Source organism: Leptonychotes weddellii, chromosome 10 (assembly GCF_054177405.1).
Source record: "Leptonychotes weddellii isolate Sample4059 chromosome 10, ASM5417740v2, whole genome shotgun sequence".
Taxonomy (NCBI): Eukaryota; Metazoa; Chordata; class Mammalia; order Carnivora; family Phocidae; genus Leptonychotes; species Leptonychotes weddellii.
The window spans coordinates 34,639,650-34,662,717 of NC_138378.1; the positions used below are offsets into that span (position 1 = coordinate 34,639,650).

The following is a 23,068-nucleotide window of genomic DNA, read 5'->3' on the forward strand; positions in this document are numbered from 1 at the left end:
ATCTAAGATTATAATTTCAGATATATCTGACAAATAGTGAAGCTGCTGAAAAGGAGAAATATATAGGATACATCATGCTTCAAGCTTATTCACCAAGTGAAAAATTGAGTCACTTGTCCTAAAATAGTGAACTCTCCCATGGCCACCCACATTATATGAGTATTTGTTTTACAAAATGAACTCTGAAATATATAACAATATAATCAAAAATAATCAAAACTGGAATGTCACATCTAGAAAGCTACTATCATGAAAACAATGGTCCCTTTGTATTCTGAAATAATTGTCTAAAACAGAACATATTCCTCAGCATGCAAAGTCAGACTGTGTCGAAAACCAATAACCAAATAAAACCCAAACCCTTAGGGCTCTAAAGTCTTGACTGCCTGGTTCAAAATCTGAGAGTTTTTGAGAGCTTCAGGCAAGTTATTTAACTTCTTTGTGCCTCTTTCATCTATGGAGTGGGGATACAATAGCACTTACTTCATAGGGTTGCTGGGAAGATTCAATGAGATAATCCATGTGAAGTGCTTGGCATAGTACCTGGTACATAGCAAGCACTCAATAAATTTAGCTATTATTATTATTATTAGGACTACTGTGTAAATTCTAAAGTTTTATAGCATGGTAATTGTTCTCCTGTAATTAGTGGGTAAACGGTGTGAAAATTTAGTGATTATAAATATAGATGCCATAGGATTGCCTTACATTGCATTTTCTGAGTCCCGCTCAGAAATCACCTGGACCTGATCTGTGTAACAAGTAGTGATGGAGAGTCTTGCAAGGTCAAAACCTGTGTCAGACAGAGAGTACTTTTGGGATTTATTTTTACTTTTTATAACTTCCTTTTTGGTAGCGTAACAGAAAGCATTAACCTCTACTGGTGACCTTGACTCAAATACAAGAACAAATACACAAATCTACCATTGCTACTCAGAAGGATCAGGAGACTCAGCTTTATGTACCACCTATCTATGCTGATGCTAAAATAATTTGCTCTTGGTGGCTGGAGCAGAATAGAATGGGCTCGGACTGAATGTTATTACCATGTAGGCTTTAGGGTCCTGGATGGCAACACAGGGAATAGACTCTAGCGGGACAAAAGAAGCCAGGTGGTCAAGCAAGAAATTAACCATGGTCAGAGCAAGCTAATATTCTAGGGACCAGAAGGCAAATAAGACAGAAGGTCTAAAGGTCAATGAATGCAAATATCTGGCATTCAGAGATAGGCTTGACAACCAGACACAGACTCCCTGAAGTCATTCTGCCACATGATTTGCTGCTGCAACCACATAGCCTGCTGGGATTAGAAGGACACCCACATGGACCAGGGCAGAGAAATCCGAGATGGGCTGCAGGATCCAGCAGTATATCCATTCACTGATCCCAGGGGGCAACAAAAGGTCACAAAACCAATCTGTCTAGGTGTTTTTAATTCTAAGGGAGGGATGGATACCTCGGTCCCCTGTCAAGAAAGTCCAAGGTGATATAAGGAATACTAGAAGCAGGACCCAGGGCTGAAGAAAGTTGTTGGTAAATTAGGTAGGATTAAGATCTGTGTTATAACCCCCAAGAGGGAAAAAGTAGGAGAAACTGGGCAACATTAGCAGATCCCCAAAAGAAAGTTCACTTAGATATCTGGATAACTTCTAAAGGACCTGGTACTGGATGCTAAGGTGGGTGCTGGGGAAGGAGGAGACTATTGGAATCTCTAGGACTCATCAGAAACTTGGTGTAGGGCAGCAGCTTATCTCCAAATCTTCTTTGCTGATGGGGAGTAATTCTTAATGACAGCTAACCCTGGTTGTCTCTGAGGCTTCTTGACTCCTGTAGACAAGTCTGTCTCCCTGACACATGCTTGCTTAACATCTGTACTTCTAACAGCACTGACTTGTTAAACAATTTATAGCTGAATGAGTGAATGAATGAATGGATGGATGAATGCATGAATTGGGTCAAGATGTCGATGTGGATGAGCCAAAAGGACTAGTAGCACCTCTGTCTTGTACAAGAAGTGGTGGAGCAAGGAGGACAGAGGATTGAGATGGGATTCTCTCCCATTGAATGGGAGAGAAATGATTCCTCTGTGGTCAGTAGGGTGTTCATTTTTCTTTCCCCTGGCCAGAATCTTTGAGATGGCTAGACTGGATGTAACTGGCTTAAGAGAAGAGCAGACCATCCTGGTATTTGGAGGAATTTCATTCAGCTTTCCCACAAATTCCTGAAATCTCTTGTTATGAGCAGATTTGGTTTCAGTTCTCTATTAACTCGGAAGGGTCAGGGGACTCAGCTTTATGCACCCTCTCATGTACCTCTGCTGCTGCAAAAATAAGCTGCTCTTGGGGCACCTGGCTGACTCAGTTGGTGGAGCATGTGACTCTTGATCTCGGGGTTGTGAGTTCAAGCCCCATGTTGGGTGTAGAGATTACTTAAAAATAAAATCTTTTTTTTTTTAAAAAGCTGTTTTTCTGGCACTCTTGGGAAAGGATAGGCTGGGCAAGAATAGCCTGAGATTGAATGATACCTAGGTGTCATGAAGGCTCCTTCACTGCTGGATAATCTGCTTTCAGGGCTGGGTTTTCTCCCCATTCTTTAAGCCAAAGAGGAAAGTACCCATCCAGGTTAAGTGGATAGTTACTTGGGAGCTTCCAAGAGTGATTTTGTCCCATTGGACTGAATCTAGGGTTTCCTTGAATTTAACAGGGCATACCCAGTGAGCCCCTCATCTTGCGTTCACCTGCTATTGATAGAGCTAATCTGAAACCTCAGGGACCAGCCCCTTTCCAGAATTCCATTGTTCTTTCATCTAGCTGGGCTGGGTTGAGAATTCTCTATTCTTACTCATCCACTCAGTGAGCTTCTGAGTGAGCAGACTTCCCTATCAGGCTGGATTATATTTTGGGGGTCTGATTTAACTCCATCCGCATCATGACAGCCCCCAGAGATGCTCAGCATGAGACCCAGGTTTTGCAGGGGATGGTTTCCTCTGCTCTTATAAGGAGCTTCTAATTTAACTTCCCCTAGAGAGATGACCGACTCCTTTACTTCCTTCTTCTTGTCACTTTGGAAGAATTATAGAATATTTTTGAACTTCCATTTCCTCCTCTCTAATTTGGGGATAACAATTTATGAGTCACAATATCCACTGTGAGCAATGAATGCTATTCCACACAAAAATGCCCAGAAAAATAAGTAGCACAAAGAAGGAGCTTAATAAATGGAAGTTCTTCAGAGTTGAATGCCCCTTTATTCTCTATACTTGTATGCTCTTCTGGGAAGCTTTGAGCTTTAAGAAAGAATTCAGGGAATCTGCTGCTGCCCTGTCTAGGAATGGTTACCACAGCACTGGGATGCTTCCCCCAGAGTTGCTATGCCTAATCTGTGTGCAAACAAAAGACGTCTCTTTGTTGGAGATACAGAGCCTGTTCTTTTTATTATTGCTTCAAGACACACTTGTTTTCTTCTCTCCCATACCTTCTGCTTACCATTTAGAGGACTAGAGATAAAGATAACAAATGCTTATCTTCTGCTTACTATGTGTTGGGCATTGTTCTAAGAGCCTAACTGTACTATCCAGAACACAAGCAGGTTAAGTAACTTGCCCAGGGATAACACAGCCAATGAATGGTAGAATTAGGATTTGACCTCAACGAGGTTTTAATGGAGACTTGAGGGGTGACCTCATATTGTGTCCCTCTACTGGGGGGACAAGATATTTCTGCCTCCCCTTTAGACAAAGTAGACAAGTGAAAAGAGAAATGATGAACATGGAGTGAGACCATGTGGCCACAGCTTGATTACTTCCCAGCTGTGTATTTGTGATCACCTCACTTTAACATCCTTGAATCTCTGTTCCCAATTGTTTAAAGGGGGGAAATGAAGCTCTTCTTAACTCATAAGGCTGTTCTGGGGATAAAATGGAATCACATACATGAAAGTGCTTTGAAAACCATAAAGTGCTCTAGAAATGCTGAGTTAGGCAGAATAAAGCATTCTAAAACAACCACTCTAATGCAAATAACATCTTTTATTTCATTTGAAATACCTAATAAACTCAAAACAGAATATTTTTGCTGAATACTCAGATTAGTGCCTTAATTCTGCATTTCACTTAAAGTGCAGGGACCACAATTTCACATACAATTCTGTTTGTTTAGGCTGATAATTTTAGGATTCTTTAAACATCAATTGATCCTCTTAAAAACAAAAGCTTATGGGGAAATAAACTTATTTGTTATCCCAATAAGCTTTTAATGACAAACTAGATTTTGGATTGTTCTTTTTTCTCAGCCAGGAATTTAAGTTGGCTTAGGTAACTGGACAAAGACTTACTCTGCTTTTTGTTTTTGGCTTTTAGACTGCTGGAGAATCTTGATGCCCATCTTAAACAGCTGGTCTCCTTCATCTGTGAAATTTTTCTTTGCTTGCTTTCTTACTATATATGGACAAACAAGGAAAAATAACATTATTTTTATGTTTTATATTTTTTAAATAATGTGCTGCCTTATTAGTTTGGGTTTTGCTCATGAAGGGGTTCAGATGAGCCTCCCCAAAATGTGCCACTTTGGCATGTGGATTATTTTGAGCTGAAGCTAATTAAGGCCAAAAAAGACTCAGGAAGAGCTTTTTACTGCCCCCTTAATTGCCTTTAAGAGTTTAGATAGAGAGCCTGGTCCAGGAAGAGAGTTATCACCAGAGATAACTATGAAGAGTATGGGCTAGGTATGGTAAGGTGAGGGGAGGTTGGCAGGGCATGTTTATTCAACTTCCTCTCTGCCCTATTGTCTCTGCATGGTATGACAATCATTTGTTTACCAAACATTTGCTCTTCCCATCTTCCTGTGAATTGTCTTCCTTCTCTTTGAAGCCCCAGACCCTTACCTCCTTCTTAGCTCAGGATGGCTTATAAGCCTCAATTGCCCATGCATATGAAATTAAATTTGTTTTCCTCCTATTGATATGTCTTATGTCAATTTAATTAATAAACCAGCCAAAAGAACCTAGAAGGATAGAAGGAAAATGCTTCCTCCTTTACACTCTCCTTATTTTTTAACTTCTGCCTTTCAAGAAGATCACCTTGCTTTTAGTCAGAAGGTGGAAGCTACCTGCAAGAACTATCCTCTTCCTGTCTTCTGTGAAAGTGTCTGTGGAGGGTGGAGGAGATAGAAAGATGCTTCTGATGGTAGGAGGGAGAGAGATGCTCCCAGTCTGGGAAAGAGATGCAAGTTTCTGCAAATACAAAGCAGGAAGCAAGGCCTCCAGGGAAAGGGGCTGTTTGGTGTACCCTAAAGAAAGGATCTTAGACACCAAGATCTCATCTCTCAGACTCCCTTGTCTGATCATGGCCCATACACCTTAGAACTATAAGATTCCAAGAGAACATGAGGATGTGAGCAATGGGCATCTAGAAAAATAGTGTGCATCTAGGACTGGAGGAGAGAATCTCCCTGAATATTTTGCTCTGCCTAAGTCTCCTTCCTCCTCCCTGACAGCCTTTCTAAGACCTTGGGAAAACACACAGAGAGAGTACCAATAACAACTTGCCTTTTGGGATGGGGACTCAGAATTAATTTGATAGGATTTAAAGAATGTAAAGAAATAGAATTTTGCCTGCTACAATAATGATATTTCTCAAACATTTATATAACACATCACAATTTTCAAACCACTGTCATCAGTTTACAGATGTGGAAAGCTATTTGGAGGGACAGTCAGCTTTACAGCCCCCACTCTATCCCCAGGGTGCACGTGCATGCCCCCACCCCAATACTCTTCCACATCACAGCACAATGCCTCTTGAAGTCCATTATGACACTCAGTGAAACCTCTGATTAGGTGAGCCATGCCTGAAACCATTTTAAAAGAGGCATTTTGAGATTTGATGCCTCATTAACAAGACCACAAAAATCTTTAAGTGGTTCCTGTTTTTCTTCTTCCTGACAAACCATCAGAGTTGTTCAATTTCTTTTTTAAATTAAAAAAATGTTTTTAACTTAAAAGTTAATTTGCAATTATTTTGAATGCTTCAAGTTATCCAATCAATTCAGTAACACCAGACACTTTTAGCATCTAATTTCTGCTTTGAGTTATATGCTATCTATAGTCATGATTAAAGAGGAAAAATAATGGGATTAACCTACTAATCTGTGTTTGGAATAGCAATTGCTCCTATTACCATGCTTTCAAAGAGCAAGAATACATTTTGAAAGGTTGCCTGTGCATGCATATACATATGAGAAATGATTTGCCACTACAGATTTCTACCCATGGCTTTTATTTGTAATTTGTAATTCTTTTTTTGGCTTCCCAAATGTATTGAAATACAAGTTTTCTTTACTATCAGAGGGCTCAACGATCAGATAAAGTTACCTTGACAACACTTTAATTTCCTTTTTACGTTTAACAATTTCCAAATTGGGGGAAAGCACAGTCAGGAAATGACTTGAGGAGACTATTCTGAGCCTGATGTAAAGGACCTTCCTGAATCTGGAATCCTCTGAACAGCCAACTAGTGGATGCCTGTTGTTCTGTCCTGATAAGGGCTCAAAGCTGACTTGAGAAGTGGTGGGAATGAGCCTCAGGAGTAAAAGAGGGCAGAGTAGGTACACCAGAGCACTATTTCATACAGCAGCAGATATAGGAAGTGCTTCAACTAGATGAATTTGTATTTCAGTATTTGTCAGAGACATAATTTATAGAGAGTTCTTGACATATTATTACTTCTGCAGTCTTAATTATTATTTCATGACTATCTTGGATGCTGTTTCAGGCTGAATTGTGTCCCCCCTAAATTCATATGCTGAAATCCTATCCCCCAGTATCTCAGAATGTAACTTTATTTGGAGAGAAGGTCTTTAGAGAGGTGATTAAGTTAAAATGAAGCCATTAGGGTGGGGTCTTAATCCAACATTAGTGTCCTTATAAGAAGGCAGAGAGATATCAGGGGCATGCAGGCACTAAGAAAAGGCTATGTAAGGACACACTGAGAAGGTGGCCATCCATAAGCCAAGGACAGAAGCCTCAGAATGAAACCAAATTTGCTGACACTTTGATCATGGACCTCCAGCCTCCATAACTGTGAGAAAATAAATTTTTACTGATTAAGCCACCTTGCCTGTGGTATTTTATTATAATATCCTTAGCAAAGTAATACAGATGGCAACTCTGGATCTCATGGAAAACAAGCTGCTCCTTCTCCCTGCGGGAAGGGATGCACCCAACTCAGCTTCCCATGAGATCAGTGGCTACCTTTTTAAAAACAGGAAGGACTGGAGCCCCTGGGTGGCTCAGTTGGTTAAGCGGCTGCCTTCGGCTCAGGTCATGATCCCAAGATCCTGGGATCGAGCCCCACATCGGGCTCCTTGCTCAGCAGGGAGCCTGCTTCTCCTCTGCCTGCCACTCCCCCTGCTTGTGCTTGCTCTCTTCTTTGTGTGTCAAATAAATAAAATCTTAAAAACAAAACAAAACAGGAAGGACTATAATTTCTCACGGTCCCCCAATGTCTCCAGGTGCTGGATATCTGACTTACCTAGGCTGGGTACCCAAGTAGCCCACCTCTGACAAGGTCACTTTCTCATGATTATACTCTAGGTAGGCAGTTTAGTAGGTAGACCTTCCATGTGTCCAGCAATCCCGGGACCCAGCTCACCTCTCTGTGAGATGATGGGAGAACTGGGATTCTGTGCCTTCTCTCCTGACCCTCCTACTATAAATTTCTCTATCAAGTCTATTCCTTAATCCCTGTCACTTGTTGTGGAATTCATGAAGAATCCTCTTGTTGATAATGAATAGAAGCAAAGCTTTGGAACAAAAAGGGCCCACTTCTTGCTGCAGATATTAATGAAAAAGAAAAGAGCTGGAAACAACTTATTCTCTGTCATTCCTATATTTACTTGTCCATTTAATTGGTATGAATTGAATACTTACCATGTGTTAGACACAAGGCTAGATGTTGTGTTTCCAAAGATGATGGAGACGCTGTCTCAGCCTGGCAGTGGAGACAGACATGTTTACCAAAAATTACAATGCCATGTGGTAGGTACTCTGTAATAAGGCACTGTGGGAGTACAGGAGTCTTCTTGTAAGCAATAGAAATGTAATCTGATTGACTTAAGCAAAGGGAACTTACTGGGAGGCTGTTGAAAGCTCATTAAATCAATGGGGTCGGTCAGGAATCAAAGCTCTCTGGAAACTGGGAGGCTGTTGAAAGCTCAAAAAATCAATGGGGTCAGTCAGGAATCAAAGCTCTCCGGAAGCTGAGACAGATGCTGCTACAGGGATGGATTGAAATCCAATCCTTTTAGGATCTTCCCCTCTTTGCTCCAGACTCCATGATGATTCTGATGGGTCTAATTAGGGAAGACAAGGCTTCTCATTACATTCCCATAAGAATGTATTCACTGGGGAACACTTAATTCCTCAAAAGGAAATTGGGATGGTGAGAAAAGTAAAATGGATGATGGGAAGCCGCCAAACAGCAAATGCCCACTTAAGCACCCTACTCTCGCTAAGGGAAATAAAGAAATCTTCACAGATGAATGGACACTTTAGAGAGTTCTTGAAAGGTAGATAGGAGTTTGTCAGGCCAAGAAGACGAAACTGGCATTCCATTTGGAGGAAACAATCTACACAAATGAACCATGGGTATGAAACAATAAGAGGGGCTGGTGTGTCCTAAATAAAGAGTGAGGGCTTGAGGGTCATGTTTGGCCATGTGGTCCAGGCTGGCTGTGTGAGTAAGTGATACTGAGGAGAGTGGACAGAGGGGTGAAAAGGGAGTGGGGGAAGGGAACTGAGGTCATTGTGAAGGTGAAGGCAAGTTTGATAGGAGAAAGAGAAGGAGAAGTGGTAGGAAGGTGGCTTTGATCAGACAATTATTTTTGAGTTTGAAATTATATTGATGAAATAGCTCTGCGTGTGCCTGGTAAATGACTGATGAGAAATAGACACAAAGATTATTGGAATTGAGGAGGTCTAGCAATTAAGACAAAGTCTTCCATATGGATATTTAGCCTCTGCAGGGTACTGGTGGCCTCTAGCCATTAACTGATTGATGTGAGGGTAACAGCCTAACCCCTTGCCTATGGGAAGGGAGAAATCCTCTAGTGCAATTCACTCTTTTTAAAAAAATATTTTATTTATTTATTTCAGAGAGAGAGAGAGCATGAGCGAGAGAGAGCAGGAGCAGGGGAGAGGGGCAGAGGGAGAGGGAGAAGCAGACTCCCTGCTGGACAGGGAGCCCGATATGTGGGGCTCAATATCAGGACCCTGAGATCATGACCTGAGTTGAAGGCAGACACTTAACCCACTGAGCCACCCAGGTGCCCGTAATTCACTCTTAAAGCCCTAAACTTCTCCTGAGACCCTATCTTTGCCCAACTCCTTCCTTTGCCCTTCCTGCATTCCTCACTCTCTTCTATGTTTCACCACAAATCATAAACAAATACCATTTAAATAATCTAAAATAACAAAAGGAAAAAGAACAATAGATTCATGATTTTGAATCTCAAATTATAGTTACCTCAAAAATGACATAAAGGATCATTGAGAGTTAAAGGAATTAAAAATTAAGCTAGGAGATGAATGTCTTTGAGTCTGACTAAAAATCAGGTGCTTTCAACATTAAAATGATAGAAAGAGATAAAAATGGGAAGTTCTTTCCCTTGCAGAAAATCTTGCCTACACAGACACTGTACCTTTCTTACTTAATTTCAATTGAATTTGATATAAACCAACTTCAGCATCTGATTTTCTGAATAATGCATCAGAAGAGCTCTTCACATTTGCCCTTATTGTGTGCCAGGAAGATACAATAAGAGATAAGGAGGGAGAATCATGATCCATTACTAAATATAACATTCCATCTAAAAAAGAATGACTCAGCAAAGAGTTTAGTCAGATAAAGATGTGATTAACTCAAATGCACTTGGATAAGAGCATAGAGATTTACAATAATCAAGTTTATTCAGTGTCCCCAGATCATTGTTGTCAAACATAAATACCTCCATTGGTAGTGCTAGGAAATAGTAGACAAATTGTGTTATAAGTAGAAAAAAATTATCTCCTCAAATATCTACTAAGCAAAACTTGAAATAACAAGGATTCTGACTTTCAAAGGCTAATTCATTGCCTAAAACTTTTAATTTAGCAGAAAGAAATATAGTTTATAAAACAAGTGAAGCATCAAAACCAATAATTATGGTGTTAAAATAAAAGCTAACATGTATAAACCACTTAGGTACCGGGCAGTTTTTTTTTTTTTTTTTTTTTACTGATGGTAAGAGCAAGGGGATATTATCATTCTTGTTTTACAGATGAAATGATATAGGCACAAAGAGGTTAAGTAACCTGCCCAAGGTCATATAGTTGGTACCTGGTAGGCAAGGATTCAAATGTAGGCAGTCTTGCTCATACTGCTTCTCAGAGCTACACAAAATGCAGAATTATGTGAGAAACACGAAGTTACTATCAATTACTGAAAAATTTGAAAAAAACAGGTCCAAAATACATTAAAAATTCATTGTAATTTAAGTATTTTATTTTATTTTATTTTTAAAGATTTTATTTATTTATTTGAGACAGAATGAGAGACAGAGAGCATGAGAGGGAGGAGGGTCAGAGGGAGAAGCAGACTCCCTGCCGAGCAGAGAGCCTGATGCGGGACTCGATCCCGGGACTCCAGGATCATGACCTGAGCCGAAGGCAGTCGCTTAACCAACTGAGCCACCCAGGCGCCCAATTTAAGTATTTTAAACAATGGGTTGTTTATAGTTACATTTCTTTTATCAGACATTATTGAGAAATGTCTTTCATATAAATCATTTTTTCCCACTAGATGAGTCATACCCCTTTTTGACTGTTTTATGATGGAAATCTGTCTGAAAAGTATACAATATATTCGTCCACCTTCCCCAACAGAAGATAATGAGCATGATTTAACCTGGTCTTGATGATTCAGAGCATCATTATGCACACCTGATCATACCCACTCCAGTTGGGTTGGACATGATTACTTAAGGAGACAGTGCTTGTGGGAGACCTTGGATAATGGGAAGTCCTTCAGTAATGAGTGGGAGCAAAAGGGACAAGAAAAAGATGGTGACATGCTGTATTCAAGACCCTCTGGGGGATGAGGGTGCCTGCAGTCTGGGTAGATAATTAGCTGCACTTGCTAATTTTCATCACCTTTCATTACTGTTTCCCAAAGAGTACATGAGATAATTTTAAGTGGTCACACACAAACTTTAAAATTTTGACAGTTAATATACTTAATAATTCATCTATAGATTCTACTTGTCACAAGTGATACTACTTTTCATTTTTTCTCTAAAAAATTAACCATGAAATATTTCAAACATATAAAGAAATCCAGAAAACACACCTCACCATAACCCTCCTACCTCACACAATTTAACAGATGGTAACATTTTGCCTTGTTTGTTTTAGGTATCTCTCTAAGGAAACAGAATGGTACAGACACACTCAAAGCCTCCTTCCAACATCCTTTCCCCTTGTTCCCTCTTCAGAGGTATCTATTATCCTGAAATTGCTATGTAGCTCTTTTACTACATATATGTATCCAATATTATTTCTATGTTTTATATAAATAGCATCATACTATATATTCTTTTGCAACTTGCTTTTTCACTTTTTGAGATATATCTGGATATAAGTAGGCTTCATTCAATCATTTTATATATTTATAGACCAGTTTATCTATTCATTCATCCATTATTTATCCTACTCATTCCACAGATATTAGCCTTTTCCATTTCAGTGTTACCAAAACCGATTCTGCAATGAAAATCCCTGCACACATTTTCTAATACAGATGTGTGAGAATTTCTGTAGGATATATTTCTAAAAGTACATGTGCTGAGTGTAGCGTATCAAAATCGTAAATCTTAGTAGATATTACTATATTTCTTTTTTTTTTAAGATTTTATTTATTTGACAGAGGGAGACACAGAGAGAGAGGGAACACAAGCAGGGGGAGCGGGAGAGGGAGAAGCAGGCTTCCCACCCAGCAGGGACCCTGATGAGGGCCTCCATCCCAGGACTCTGGGATCATGACCTGAGTCAAAGGCAGACGCTTAAGGACTGAGCGCCCTATATTTCTCTTCCAAGAAGTTGTCTCAGACATATACTCCCAACAGTAATGTATAAGATTCTCATTTCCTTAAATTCTGGGTCATTCATGGGGTTATCTAACCTTTAAGTTTTGCCAGTCTGTTGTGAAATGATAAATCTTTGTTATCAAACTTGCATTTCTGCAATTACTAGTTAAATATATTTATTGGTCTTTGTTTTTTTCCTCTGCTAAGAATTGTCTATTTGAATCCTTTGTTCAGTTTTCTACTTGATTTTCCTGTTGATTTGTAGGTGTTCTCTATACAACCAAATACTAATTCTTTGTTGACTCTATTTGTTACAATATCTTCTTTTAGTCTGTGGGGCTTTTTTTTTCACTTTATAATTAAAAATACCTATTAAAATTTTATGAATTTATGAAAAGTTTATGAATTTTGTCATCATGGTTTTACTTTTGTCTTTTCTAAGAATTCTTTTTTATGCCAGTATCATAACATTTTTTTTCTAAAATTATTAAAGTCTTGATGTTCACATTTAGATCTTTTATCCACCCAGAAGCATGAGCTGAGAATGGGATCTGATCTTAATCTTCTTCCAAATGAGAATCAGTTGCCTGCATACAATCTGTTTGTTCTTTCCCAGTTGATTTGTAATGCCACCCCTGTCATATACCAAATTCCCCTGTATATATGGGACTGATTCTAGACTCTTGTCTTTTTTTAATCCATATGTCAATATCATATTGTTTATACAAATACCATTTTATAGTAAGAATCTACTAGGGCAAGTTCCACTTCTCATTCTAAGTCAGAAGTATCTTGGCTATCTTTAGACTTGTTTTCATATATACTTTTAAAATTAGTTTGTCAATGTTTACGAAAATCCCTTTGGGAAATTTTTAACTAATTTGGCAAGAAGTGATATCTTAGAATTTTGAGTCTTCCCATTCATAAACACAATAACTCTTTAGTTATACAGGTGTTTTTTATATTATTCAATAAAGTTTTATGCTTTTCCTCTTCTTAAACATCTTATAGATCTTTTGCTAGATTTATTCTTAGGTATCTTTTAGTGTTTATTGCTATTTTAAATAATATTTTAGTAATTTCATTTTCAGTTGTTTTTTGGTATCATATACAGAAAGGCTATTGATTTTTATATATTAATTTTTAAAGTCAGCAACTTTGCCAAACTCTATTAATTCTCCTGGTTTAATAGATTTTCCTGAATTTTTCAACATAGAGACATCGTATCATTCTGGTGAATTATTCCTTTGAACACTATATGATGAAGTTTTCTCCCTATTTGTGCCTTTACCTTGAAGTCTATATATTGTCTGAAATTAATATCAGATTTCTTTTTAGTATTGCCTATGATGGAATTCCCATTCACTAACTTTCATGTTTTAAGTATACCTCTTGCAAACAGCATATATTTATGACATTTTTATTTTAATCTAAGAGTTTCTGTCCTTAAACTCATATTTTCTTTTTGGGCTGCATTCAGGGCAGTATTTTCTGATCTTTCTCTAGTTCATTAATCTTTCCTTCCACAGTGTCTAATCTTCTATTTAAGTCATTAATTTAAGCTCACTTAATTTAAATGAACATTCTCTTCATTTTTCTTAATTCTATTTGATTCTTTTGCTCAGAAGCCTATTCCTTTTTCATGATGCCTTCTCTTTTTTCTTATAGTTTCTTAACCATTTAAAAATATATTTATTCCATAATTTTTTTTACATTGTTGTTCTACTGTATCAAACTTGGGGGTGCTATGCCTTATGTTATGCACATGTGTGTATATGGGTGCAGGTATATGCAAACTGACTCTCACTGGGTAGATTTTTTTTTTCTGAGTAGATTTTTCTTTTTAACTTGGTGCATTTTATAAAATTTTCTTGTAAGTTCACCCCCAACAAGTCTTTTTATGTAGGAATTGTGGGAATGTTTTTCTTAAGTGGTTTTGTGTTGCTTCTGTCATTTTCCAGACTTACCTTACTTTGGAAGGAAATTTTTATATGTTAACATGAACGTATTTACAAAAAAAAAAAAAAATCAGGTAATCAGGTAGCATAAATTTAAATTCAAATCTGTATAAGGTACAGGGCTGTGATGTAGGGTTTCCCAGGGAGATGTTTTTCCCTGTGAAAGCCTAAATAGAGGAAGAGTTTCCTTGATATTTGCATAAAATGGTAGATGGTTTATGTTTTTCCCTAGTCTCCCTTTCACTGCATGTACAATTCTGTAAAACTCTCAGTTTTATTCATAGCTCTTCATCCCAACTGCTTTGTCAAAAATCCTAATGTCTTTTTGATTTTCCCAGCCTGGGATTTAAAATCCGAGCCTCATGCTTTACCAGCTCTGATCACAGTTTGCCAAAACATCAACTCACATCCTTATTTTTCATCATTTCTAGCACCTGGGGATTTCAGTTTCCTGTGAACCCAGCTCTGCATTAGAGAGAGAGAGAGAGAGAAAGAGAGAGAGAGGGCTTGGCATATTTTAGGCATTATTTTTAGGTATTTGTAGCAGCAGGATTTTCATATTGGATTAGTCCACCATTTTGCTAGAATGGGAGATCTTTAGTAATTTTCTTTTAAAATCAAACTCATTTGCAAAAAACTTGTATTGATTTAAAGAAAAAATGTCAGTAATAGGAAAGGTATTAAATGGTATGCAGTTGGGGTTCCCTCGTAAGCAGACTCTAAGAGTTCAGAATGTTTATTAAGAAGTGCCCCTGGGAAGTACCCTGGGGAAAAAGTTGGATTGGGCAGAGGGGGAAGTTGTGATGCCTTGACCCCACTGGGTGCTCTGGAGCTAAAGTGTCTCTTCTAATGCATCCCAAGTTAGCCTGAGATGGTCAGGACTTCATGTTCCTGAATTGATTAGTCACTGGAAGTTGGCTGCCCCAGGGAGGAGGCGTAACTTTGGGCTATGTGGCTCTCTTTGCTCCTGAGACAGTGTCTTCACTGCTGAAGTCTATCTGTGAACTACACTTCCAGTAATTGGACAAGTATCTCATTGAAGGAGGGGAGGGGATATAAATGGCACTTCACAGTGTCCTCCACATATATTCCAAAAGCTAATAAAGTGGAATACATATGATAAACTTAGCCTAGCTGGTCAAAGACCCTAGAAGTGATAAAAAAGAATGGCAAGACTAGCTTAAAGCAAGATTCCAAGACAACCTTCTCCAACCAAGAACATGGTAGTGATCTAGTGATCTGATCTGATCACCAAAATTAATGATAATTAAATCCCCCCCCCAAATGCCATAGAAGGACATAGAAGGTAGTGTTCCAGTTGCCAGCAGGAATATGCTCCATTGTTCCCAGTGCATGATTAATTATTGATTTGTCTTGCTAACAATTTATGAGACTAAATTCTGACTCAGAAAGAATTACTTGTTGAAGTTATAGTGATAATATACCCTGAGGGAAAATGAACATGCCATTAAAAAAAAAATTGGAATGGATATGAAAGCATTGTGTTCAACTGTAAAACAGTATTCAAATATACTCTAAAAATGTAAGGCTCTCTTTTTTTGTAGCACCTCTAGCGTAGTATATTGTAGAGAATGCTGAAATTGGAGTCAGAAGACCTGAATACATCCTAGCTCTCCATAAAAGGAATTCAACTCAATTTAATTCAGCAAATATTGATTCATATTAAGTATGTGACAGATAAAATGCTAGGCACAGATCTTGCCTTGAAGTAATGGGAGTACAAATGCTATTGGTTATTATTTGACAAATTCTAGGTAGGTGGCCAAGTGGTAGAGGACTGAAACTGGGTAAACAGTTCCTCTGTTTTCAAGATGTGGAGAAATATATTAATATTCTAGAAACAGTTTGATGTTAATCCCTTTGATTTCTCTAATAGATTATTATACATGGTTTGTGAGCCTTGAGTTAAGGAGACATGGTCACTAAGAATTAGGAAAGGTTTTTGAGAATGTGAGGTTAAATCCCATTTCTCTTATCTGGAGGACTAGTAAGTCTGGGGAACAGCACTTTCATAAAACACCTATACTCCATCTTTTATGATATCCTGTGTGCAAAATGCTGAAACAGGAACGGAATGAGAGTAGAGTTGAACAAGGTTTTTACCCAGCTTGATAACCATGTGTTCATTCCACAGCTTCTAAAGTTCAAACCCTCCCTCTAGAGCAGGTTACTTCTCCATGGCATTCTCTATAATTTCTTAACTCCTGATTCCAGAGGTACTGTTCCTGGACTGTCTCACATGGACCCACAGTGAAACCAACAGCTCTTCAAGTTGTCCCAAAAGAATCTTCACTCTTGAAAAGCATTAATTAGGAATATAGATTTTTACCAACAATTTCATAGAGCAGATTGCAAAGATGATTAATTCCAAGAACAAAAACAACTTTAATGGTCATCTTAGGCATCACTGATTTTAAAATATCAATTGGGTTCCCAACTTTGGAGTTTTACTGGTTTCTTGTTAGCACAATCAATAACCATCTTTCTGGCTCCTTATGTCTGCTCTCTCCATATTTGTTCTCCCATTCTCTTTTCTTTTCACTCTTGCAAAAATAACAAAATTCTTCTCCCTGGATCTGCAGTGCAATTTCTTTCCATGTATGAATACTTGGAATCAGCTGACACCAGGTCTCTGTGAGGAGCTGGAGGTGGGGGATCAGGAAGGGATGTTTGCCTACCTTCTATCCACAAATACTTATTAAGGCATCTCCATAACATACTGTACAAGGCATTCTGGTAAATAAGGTTTTATTTTCTCAACCTCATCATATGTAGATTTTTACCTGGTTGATCAAGGAGTATATATAATTCTAGAGATTTATGGTAGATTATTGTGGGCTCTAAGCTCTAAACTTGGCCCTATCTTGCTAACTCCTCTAAGAAAAACTTGAGTAAAAGATTGGAAGGCATATCAAAATTTTGAGTGACAGAAAACTAGGAGAGGATAACTGATGAATTAATTGATGTAATCGATAGGTTGGAATAGTCCAAAGTGAACACAATGAAATTTAATAGACATCAGTGTAAAATCTTATACCTAGATTCAAAAATTTAGATGAAAACATACAGATTAGGAGATATTTGGCTATGATGGTCAATTTTATCTGTCTACTTGGCTAGGCTACACTCCTGTTATTACATCGAACACTAATCTAGTTGTTGCTGTGAGAGTATCTTGTGGATGTGATTAATACCCACAAGCAGGTGACTTTAAGTAAAGGAGATAAGCTGGGTTTGCCTGATTTAATCAGTTAAAAGGTTTTAAGAATGGTACTGGGGTTTCCCTGAAGAAGAAAAAATTCAGCTCCTTTCAGAGAGTTCCAGCCTGCTCTTCTTGACAAACTCCCTTATGGATTCGGACTTGCCTAGCCAGCTCCCACAATCAAATCAGCCAGTTCCTTGTAATAAATTCTTTAATATATATCTCCTACTGGTTCTTTTTTTTTAGTTGAACCCTGACTGATACACTGGCTTAGTACTTTTAGGTGAGAAAAAGATTTCAATTTGCTCTAAGCTTGTTAAGAATCATCACTGTGAGTGGGTGCCCCAAACAACAAACAGGATCTTAGAAACAATATGCACAAGCTTCACTTTTTGGGGAGGGAGGGCAACAACTCCAGTGGAGGAGTCCATAGAGGGGTTGTTCTGTCCAGCTCCCACTGCCATAATTTAATACAGACTAACACCTAAGATCACTGTTAGGAAGTGGTTCTGGTTTAATGTTAATAACTCTATAAGAAATAAATGTATTAAATAATGTCATGAGTTGTGTTTTATGATATTGTGAGCTTAGTCACAGACATCTACCTAGGAGCTGCCATAAATATCTGATGAAAGATATTAGACTAGATAACCTCCAAATTTCCCCAGTTAATTATAAGATTCTGTAATTTCACTTTTAATACCTATGCTTCTATTGTATGCTGCTCAAAGTCCTCATACTTGTAGTTCATGCTAATTTCCCTTGTCTAGAAAACCCGGTGTGTTGCATGTCTACTTATTCGTCTTTCTAGATCCACTCCATCCTGCTCTATGCCCTGGGACACTAACCCATATGGACTGCATCAGTGGGCTCCCTTCCCCTCCAGCTTCTGATTAGGTTGAAAGGCACCAGCAGGAAGTATGAAGGGAAGAGAGTAAGGCAGGGATATTTATTCCCTGGCTTCCCAATCTGGTTTGCTGCGGGCTGGCTTTATCCCTTGTCCTGAGGTCATAGTTCTATTAGAGAGCTCTCTCCAACATACCTCTTGGTTTCTTTTCCAGTGTTCTAGTAGCCACTATTGCCTGTGACCCTTCAGGCCCAGGGGTGCTAGCGCCATTGATGTTACTAGCCTGGGGATTACTTTGCAGTTTCCTTACATCCTGTCTACACTTTTAGAAATAGACCCTTTATTAAACTTGTCTCAAATGACTCAGTTTAAATGTGCCATTTGCTTCCTGTCAGAACTCTACTTGATACTTCAAGTTAATACACATATCAACATTTTTATGTCATATCCAGAACTCTTCAACTGAGCAGTGAAGCAGTCTTTTGGAGTAAATGTGGAGGAAAATACTCTTAAGATGTTAAGATTAGAAAAATTAAAAATCTTTATCAAAGCAAGACTCTCATAAAAAAATTATCAACTAGAATCAATGAGTGCTTCCAGCTCCAAAACTAATCTCTCTCTCCTCTGGAATCCCTTAGTTCTCAATTTCTATCTGTTGCCCTTATTAGCCATGATCACCTTTCTAGATGTACTTCTGTCAGAAAGAAACATTTTCTGATTTATGTAAATCTTCAGAAATGGATATTATGATTGTTATAAGACAGGGCTTCTTAAATGTCCTTGGGACATTTAGATAGCCTGTGATGAATGCATGTACATTCTCTAGAGGTCTGGAAAACAGGAAGGCATGTCTTTGAAGTCTTAGGTATGATATCAAAATATGAATTTTGACATCTCTTGCATACATTATAGCTGTTAGTTCTAAAATAAAGATGTTTTCAACTATTTGCTGTTATTTACCTCCGTTTTAAACCTTCAAGTAAATTTGGTGCTCAGGAAATTGCATCATCTTTATCATATAGTTCCATATTTGCTCAAAGCCATATTGAGAAGCATGAGATTAAAATTTCTCGATATTGTTAGCTTACTTTTGTGAGAGGCATATGGCATAATGGCTAAAAGCTAGAGGACTTTGGCACCAGACCATCTGAGTTCAAATTCTAGTTTTCCTACTAAATAATTTCTGCGATGCTAAGCAAATTATTGCTCTGTGCTGCAGGTTTCACATCTTATCAAGTAGAGATAATATAACCTATCTTAAAATTGGGTAAAACACTTAAAACAATATGGAAAATGCTTAATTAGAGATAGCTTGTTATTTATTATTCTTAGGTGTAATATAACCACTTCCATATAAATACTTTTTTGAAGGGTGGCACTACTTTCCCTTTTATTTTTTATCTTATTTTTTAAATTCTGGTATAATTAACATACAGTTTTATATTAGTTTCAGGTGTACAATATAGTGATTCATTTATTTACTCTTTTAGACAGCAGAAGCTCCTTCAACAATCTCTACCTACCTTACTTGCCAAATTAATCAATACTTTTCATTTCTTCTATCCAACTTACTTACTGATGTCCACAGCATACCGAATGCTTGCAGATGTGGCATTCTCTTTAGTAAACGCTTACATTTCTGTTCCCCCACCTTGCATGCTTACCAAAGATCAGGAGTGTTTGTTCCCAAACCTATCTGTGCCAGTTTTACTGTTTATAACTATGGAATTTAACTAAAAAACATGTAATTCATCAGTCTTGCACAATTCAGAGCGCTGGGTGTTATACACAAGCAATGAATTATAGATCACTACGTCAAAAACTAATGATGTAATAAATGGTGACTAACATAATAAAATAAAATTTAAAAAAATTTAAAAAATAAAGACAAGAAGAATAGACCAAAAAAAAAAAAAACCCACCATGTAAACTGATTACATACAAGTGCAAAAAGAAAATGTGTTTCTATATAATGTTATTGAAAACCAGTGAGAAAACTTGATAAAGGAGAGCCATTAAAAATTATCCACTTTAATTGTACGTGAAGCATCTATAAATGACTGAGGAAAAAGTCTGCAAATATCTGGAAGGATTCTGCTCACAGATTGTTCCATAAGTGTCTTTAGTTCCTTGTTTCATTAAAAACTTGAGATGGGAGATCATGGATGATGCATTTGCGTGTGGTTTATACTACAAATGCCAATCAATAGACCAAAGCTAAATAAAAGGCAAGTCATATTTCTATGTCAAAAAATGGTCAAATGAATGTTTCAATGCATATGATTTAGATTTAAAATAAATTTAAGATATGTACATATTTTTATAATGCCATTAAAAACTGATATCCTTAATTTTTCTGTCAAAGAAGTTTCCCTCTCTTAAATAAGATGTTAATAAAATAGCAATTCATACATACCTGTTATAAAAGAGAAAGCTTTCATGAAACAGACTTAAATGCTAGAAATGATTCCTAAATTTTATAACTGAGGGCCAGTTAACTCCTGTACATAGTAGCTATGGAAACATTGTTTATATTTTCTAGACCCTTCTTGCATCCAGAGAAGTCTATCAACTAACTGGCTATGTCTTTACTAGGAAGAGATTTAGATTGCTAGACTAGAAAAAAAAAAAAGGACACTATATTAATTTTGGTTTTGTTTAAAGTCTGAGTATTCCTATTAGCAGAATAACTGATAAATGTTTTATCCACATAATTTTGGACATTTTTTTTTTTATCCAGGAGTCCTAATTATCAACCTTGCTTATTATCATCAGAACAAATTCTGAATCTAAAAGAAGCTGAAAAATTTAAAGCTTTTGTGTGTATGAATATTTATGACTATATTCTAAGACTTCTCAGAAAGTAGCTCTAAAATTTTATTTTAGATTACATGAAGTCATTTTTAATTTACATGGTAGAGGGAATTCTACTTAACAATGATTTTTTAGAGATTTACTTATTTATTTGAGAGAGAGAGGGAAAGAGAGTGTGGAGAGAGGGGCAGAGAATTCTCAAGTAGACTCCGTGTTGAGCCTGACCTGGCTTGATCCCAGGACCCCAAGATCATGATCTGAGCTGAAACCAAGAGTCGGACACTTAACCGACTGAGCCACCCAGGTGCCCCTACTTACAATGATTTTTATTTCTTTTTGAGAGATCTTTATTTTGAATTCCTTTTATTCTTAATTTACGTTGAATCTTCTTTTTTCCTAAGGCATTTTCTCTTTGATAGATCACTTTAATCAGTTTTCTTCGTTCCAATATGTGTGATAAAAATTGTTTGAGTTCATTCACTGATACCTACAAAGAAAAAGATTTTTGCTCATTTTTTCATGGGTAACTTTTCTTTTTCTTTCTTTTTTTTAAAGATTTTATTTATTTATTTGACAGAGAGAGAGACAGCAAGAGAGGGAACACAAGCAGGGGGAGTGGGAGAGGGAGAGGCAGGCTTCCCGTGGAGCAGGGGATCCCAGGACCCTAGGACCATGACCTGAACCGAAGGCAGACACTTAACGACTGAGCCACCCAGGCGCCCCTCATGGGTAACTTTTCAAAATGAAACAAGAATATGAAAATTTTATCTGTTCATGTTAAAAATACTATTTAATGCAATCACTCTAATTGCTGCTTTTTTCAAATCCAAATGATAGATGACTTACTTCACTTTAAGAATTCATATATTTTATGATAAAAACCTTTTAAACCTATTGCATTTTCATCTGAACTGCAGAGCCACACATTAAAAACTAAATGCTATAAATAAAATAAAATAGTAGGAGAATTTAACCAATTTTACCCTTCTACTGGTAAGTTGTCATGGTAATACCAATTGTGTGAGCTAAAAAAAAAAAGGAAGATGTTGGTATTCCTTACACATTACAACAAATTTATAATGGATGGATAGTATAGAAAATGTTGTGACTGTATGGAGAAAAATGTAAAAAAATGTTTCCCAAAGTACTTTCTAGAAGTTATGTAATTAATCTATTTTAACTAAGGAAAGGGATTTGGAAGGATTGTTTTTGAGTAGTAGAAAATAATGAAGATTTTAAGAGAGAAAATTGAAAAGCTTTATGGAGATACATATTCATGATTTACATATATACTTTTTTAGGGAAAATTATATTTAGAGACTGAAAAAATTCCTTTATTTGTCAACCACTACTTCCAAGAAGAGTAAAGGTTTTAATTTGTTTGCTTTTTTATACAGTATCACAATTTAAACTCCCTCTTTTCAAGAGCACTTTCTGGAATGCTTAAAATGCTTTCCTCGGTAGTAGCAAAGGCATCAGAACAGTGGTCCAGAGGTTAGAGCATGCAGGGACATGAAGTCACGTAAGGACTTAAAAAAAAAAAAACGGGGGCGCCTGGGTGGCTCAGTCATTAGGTGTGTGCCTTTGGCTCGGGTCATGATCCCGGGGTCCTAGGATCGAGCCCTGCGTGGGGCTCCCTGCTCAGTGGGGAGCCTGCTTCTCCCTCTCCCACTCCCCCTGCTTGTGTTCCCTCTCTTGCTGTGTCTCTGTCAAATAAATAAATAAAATCTTTAAAAAACAAACAAACACTAAACCAGCTTTATTGAGATATAATTCACATACTATAATTATACATGTATAATTGTACATTTAAAGTGTACAGCTCAATGGTTTTTAGACTATTCACAGAAGTGTGTGACTAGCTCCAGTCAATTTTAGAACATTTTTATCACCTCGAGAAGAAACCATGAGTTCTTTAGTTATTAGCCTCCCTATTCTCCCATTCCCCCTACCCCAGCCTCAACAACCACTAATCTATGCTTTGTCTCAATGGATTCCCCTCTTCTGGATTTTCACATGAATGAAATCATATAGTATATGGTATAGTATATGGGTTTTTGTGACTCACTTCTTTCACTTAGCATAGCATTTTCCAGGTTGATCCACGTTG

The 23,068-nt window shown here is 37.4% G+C and overlaps 1 protein-coding gene across 1 annotated transcript in view; it reads right to left on the reverse strand.

Moving 5' to 3' along the window:
* Window positions 1-21,441, reverse strand: part of SEL1L2 (SEL1L2 adaptor subunit of SYVN1 ubiquitin ligase) — a 65,369-nt gene extending 43,928 nt beyond the window's left edge. Inside the window, exons 1-2 of the mRNA XM_081832293.1 lie at window positions 21,277-21,441; window positions 4,333-4,435 (exon numbers count right to left, since the gene is read on the reverse strand). Coding sequence (XP_081688419.1) covers window positions 4,333-4,382 — 50 coding nt within the window. The 5' untranslated portion in view covers window positions 4,383-4,435; window positions 21,277-21,441. The remainder of the gene's footprint in view (window positions 1-4,332; window positions 4,436-21,276) is intronic.
* Between the last annotated feature and the right edge of the window lie 1,627 nt (window positions 21,442-23,068).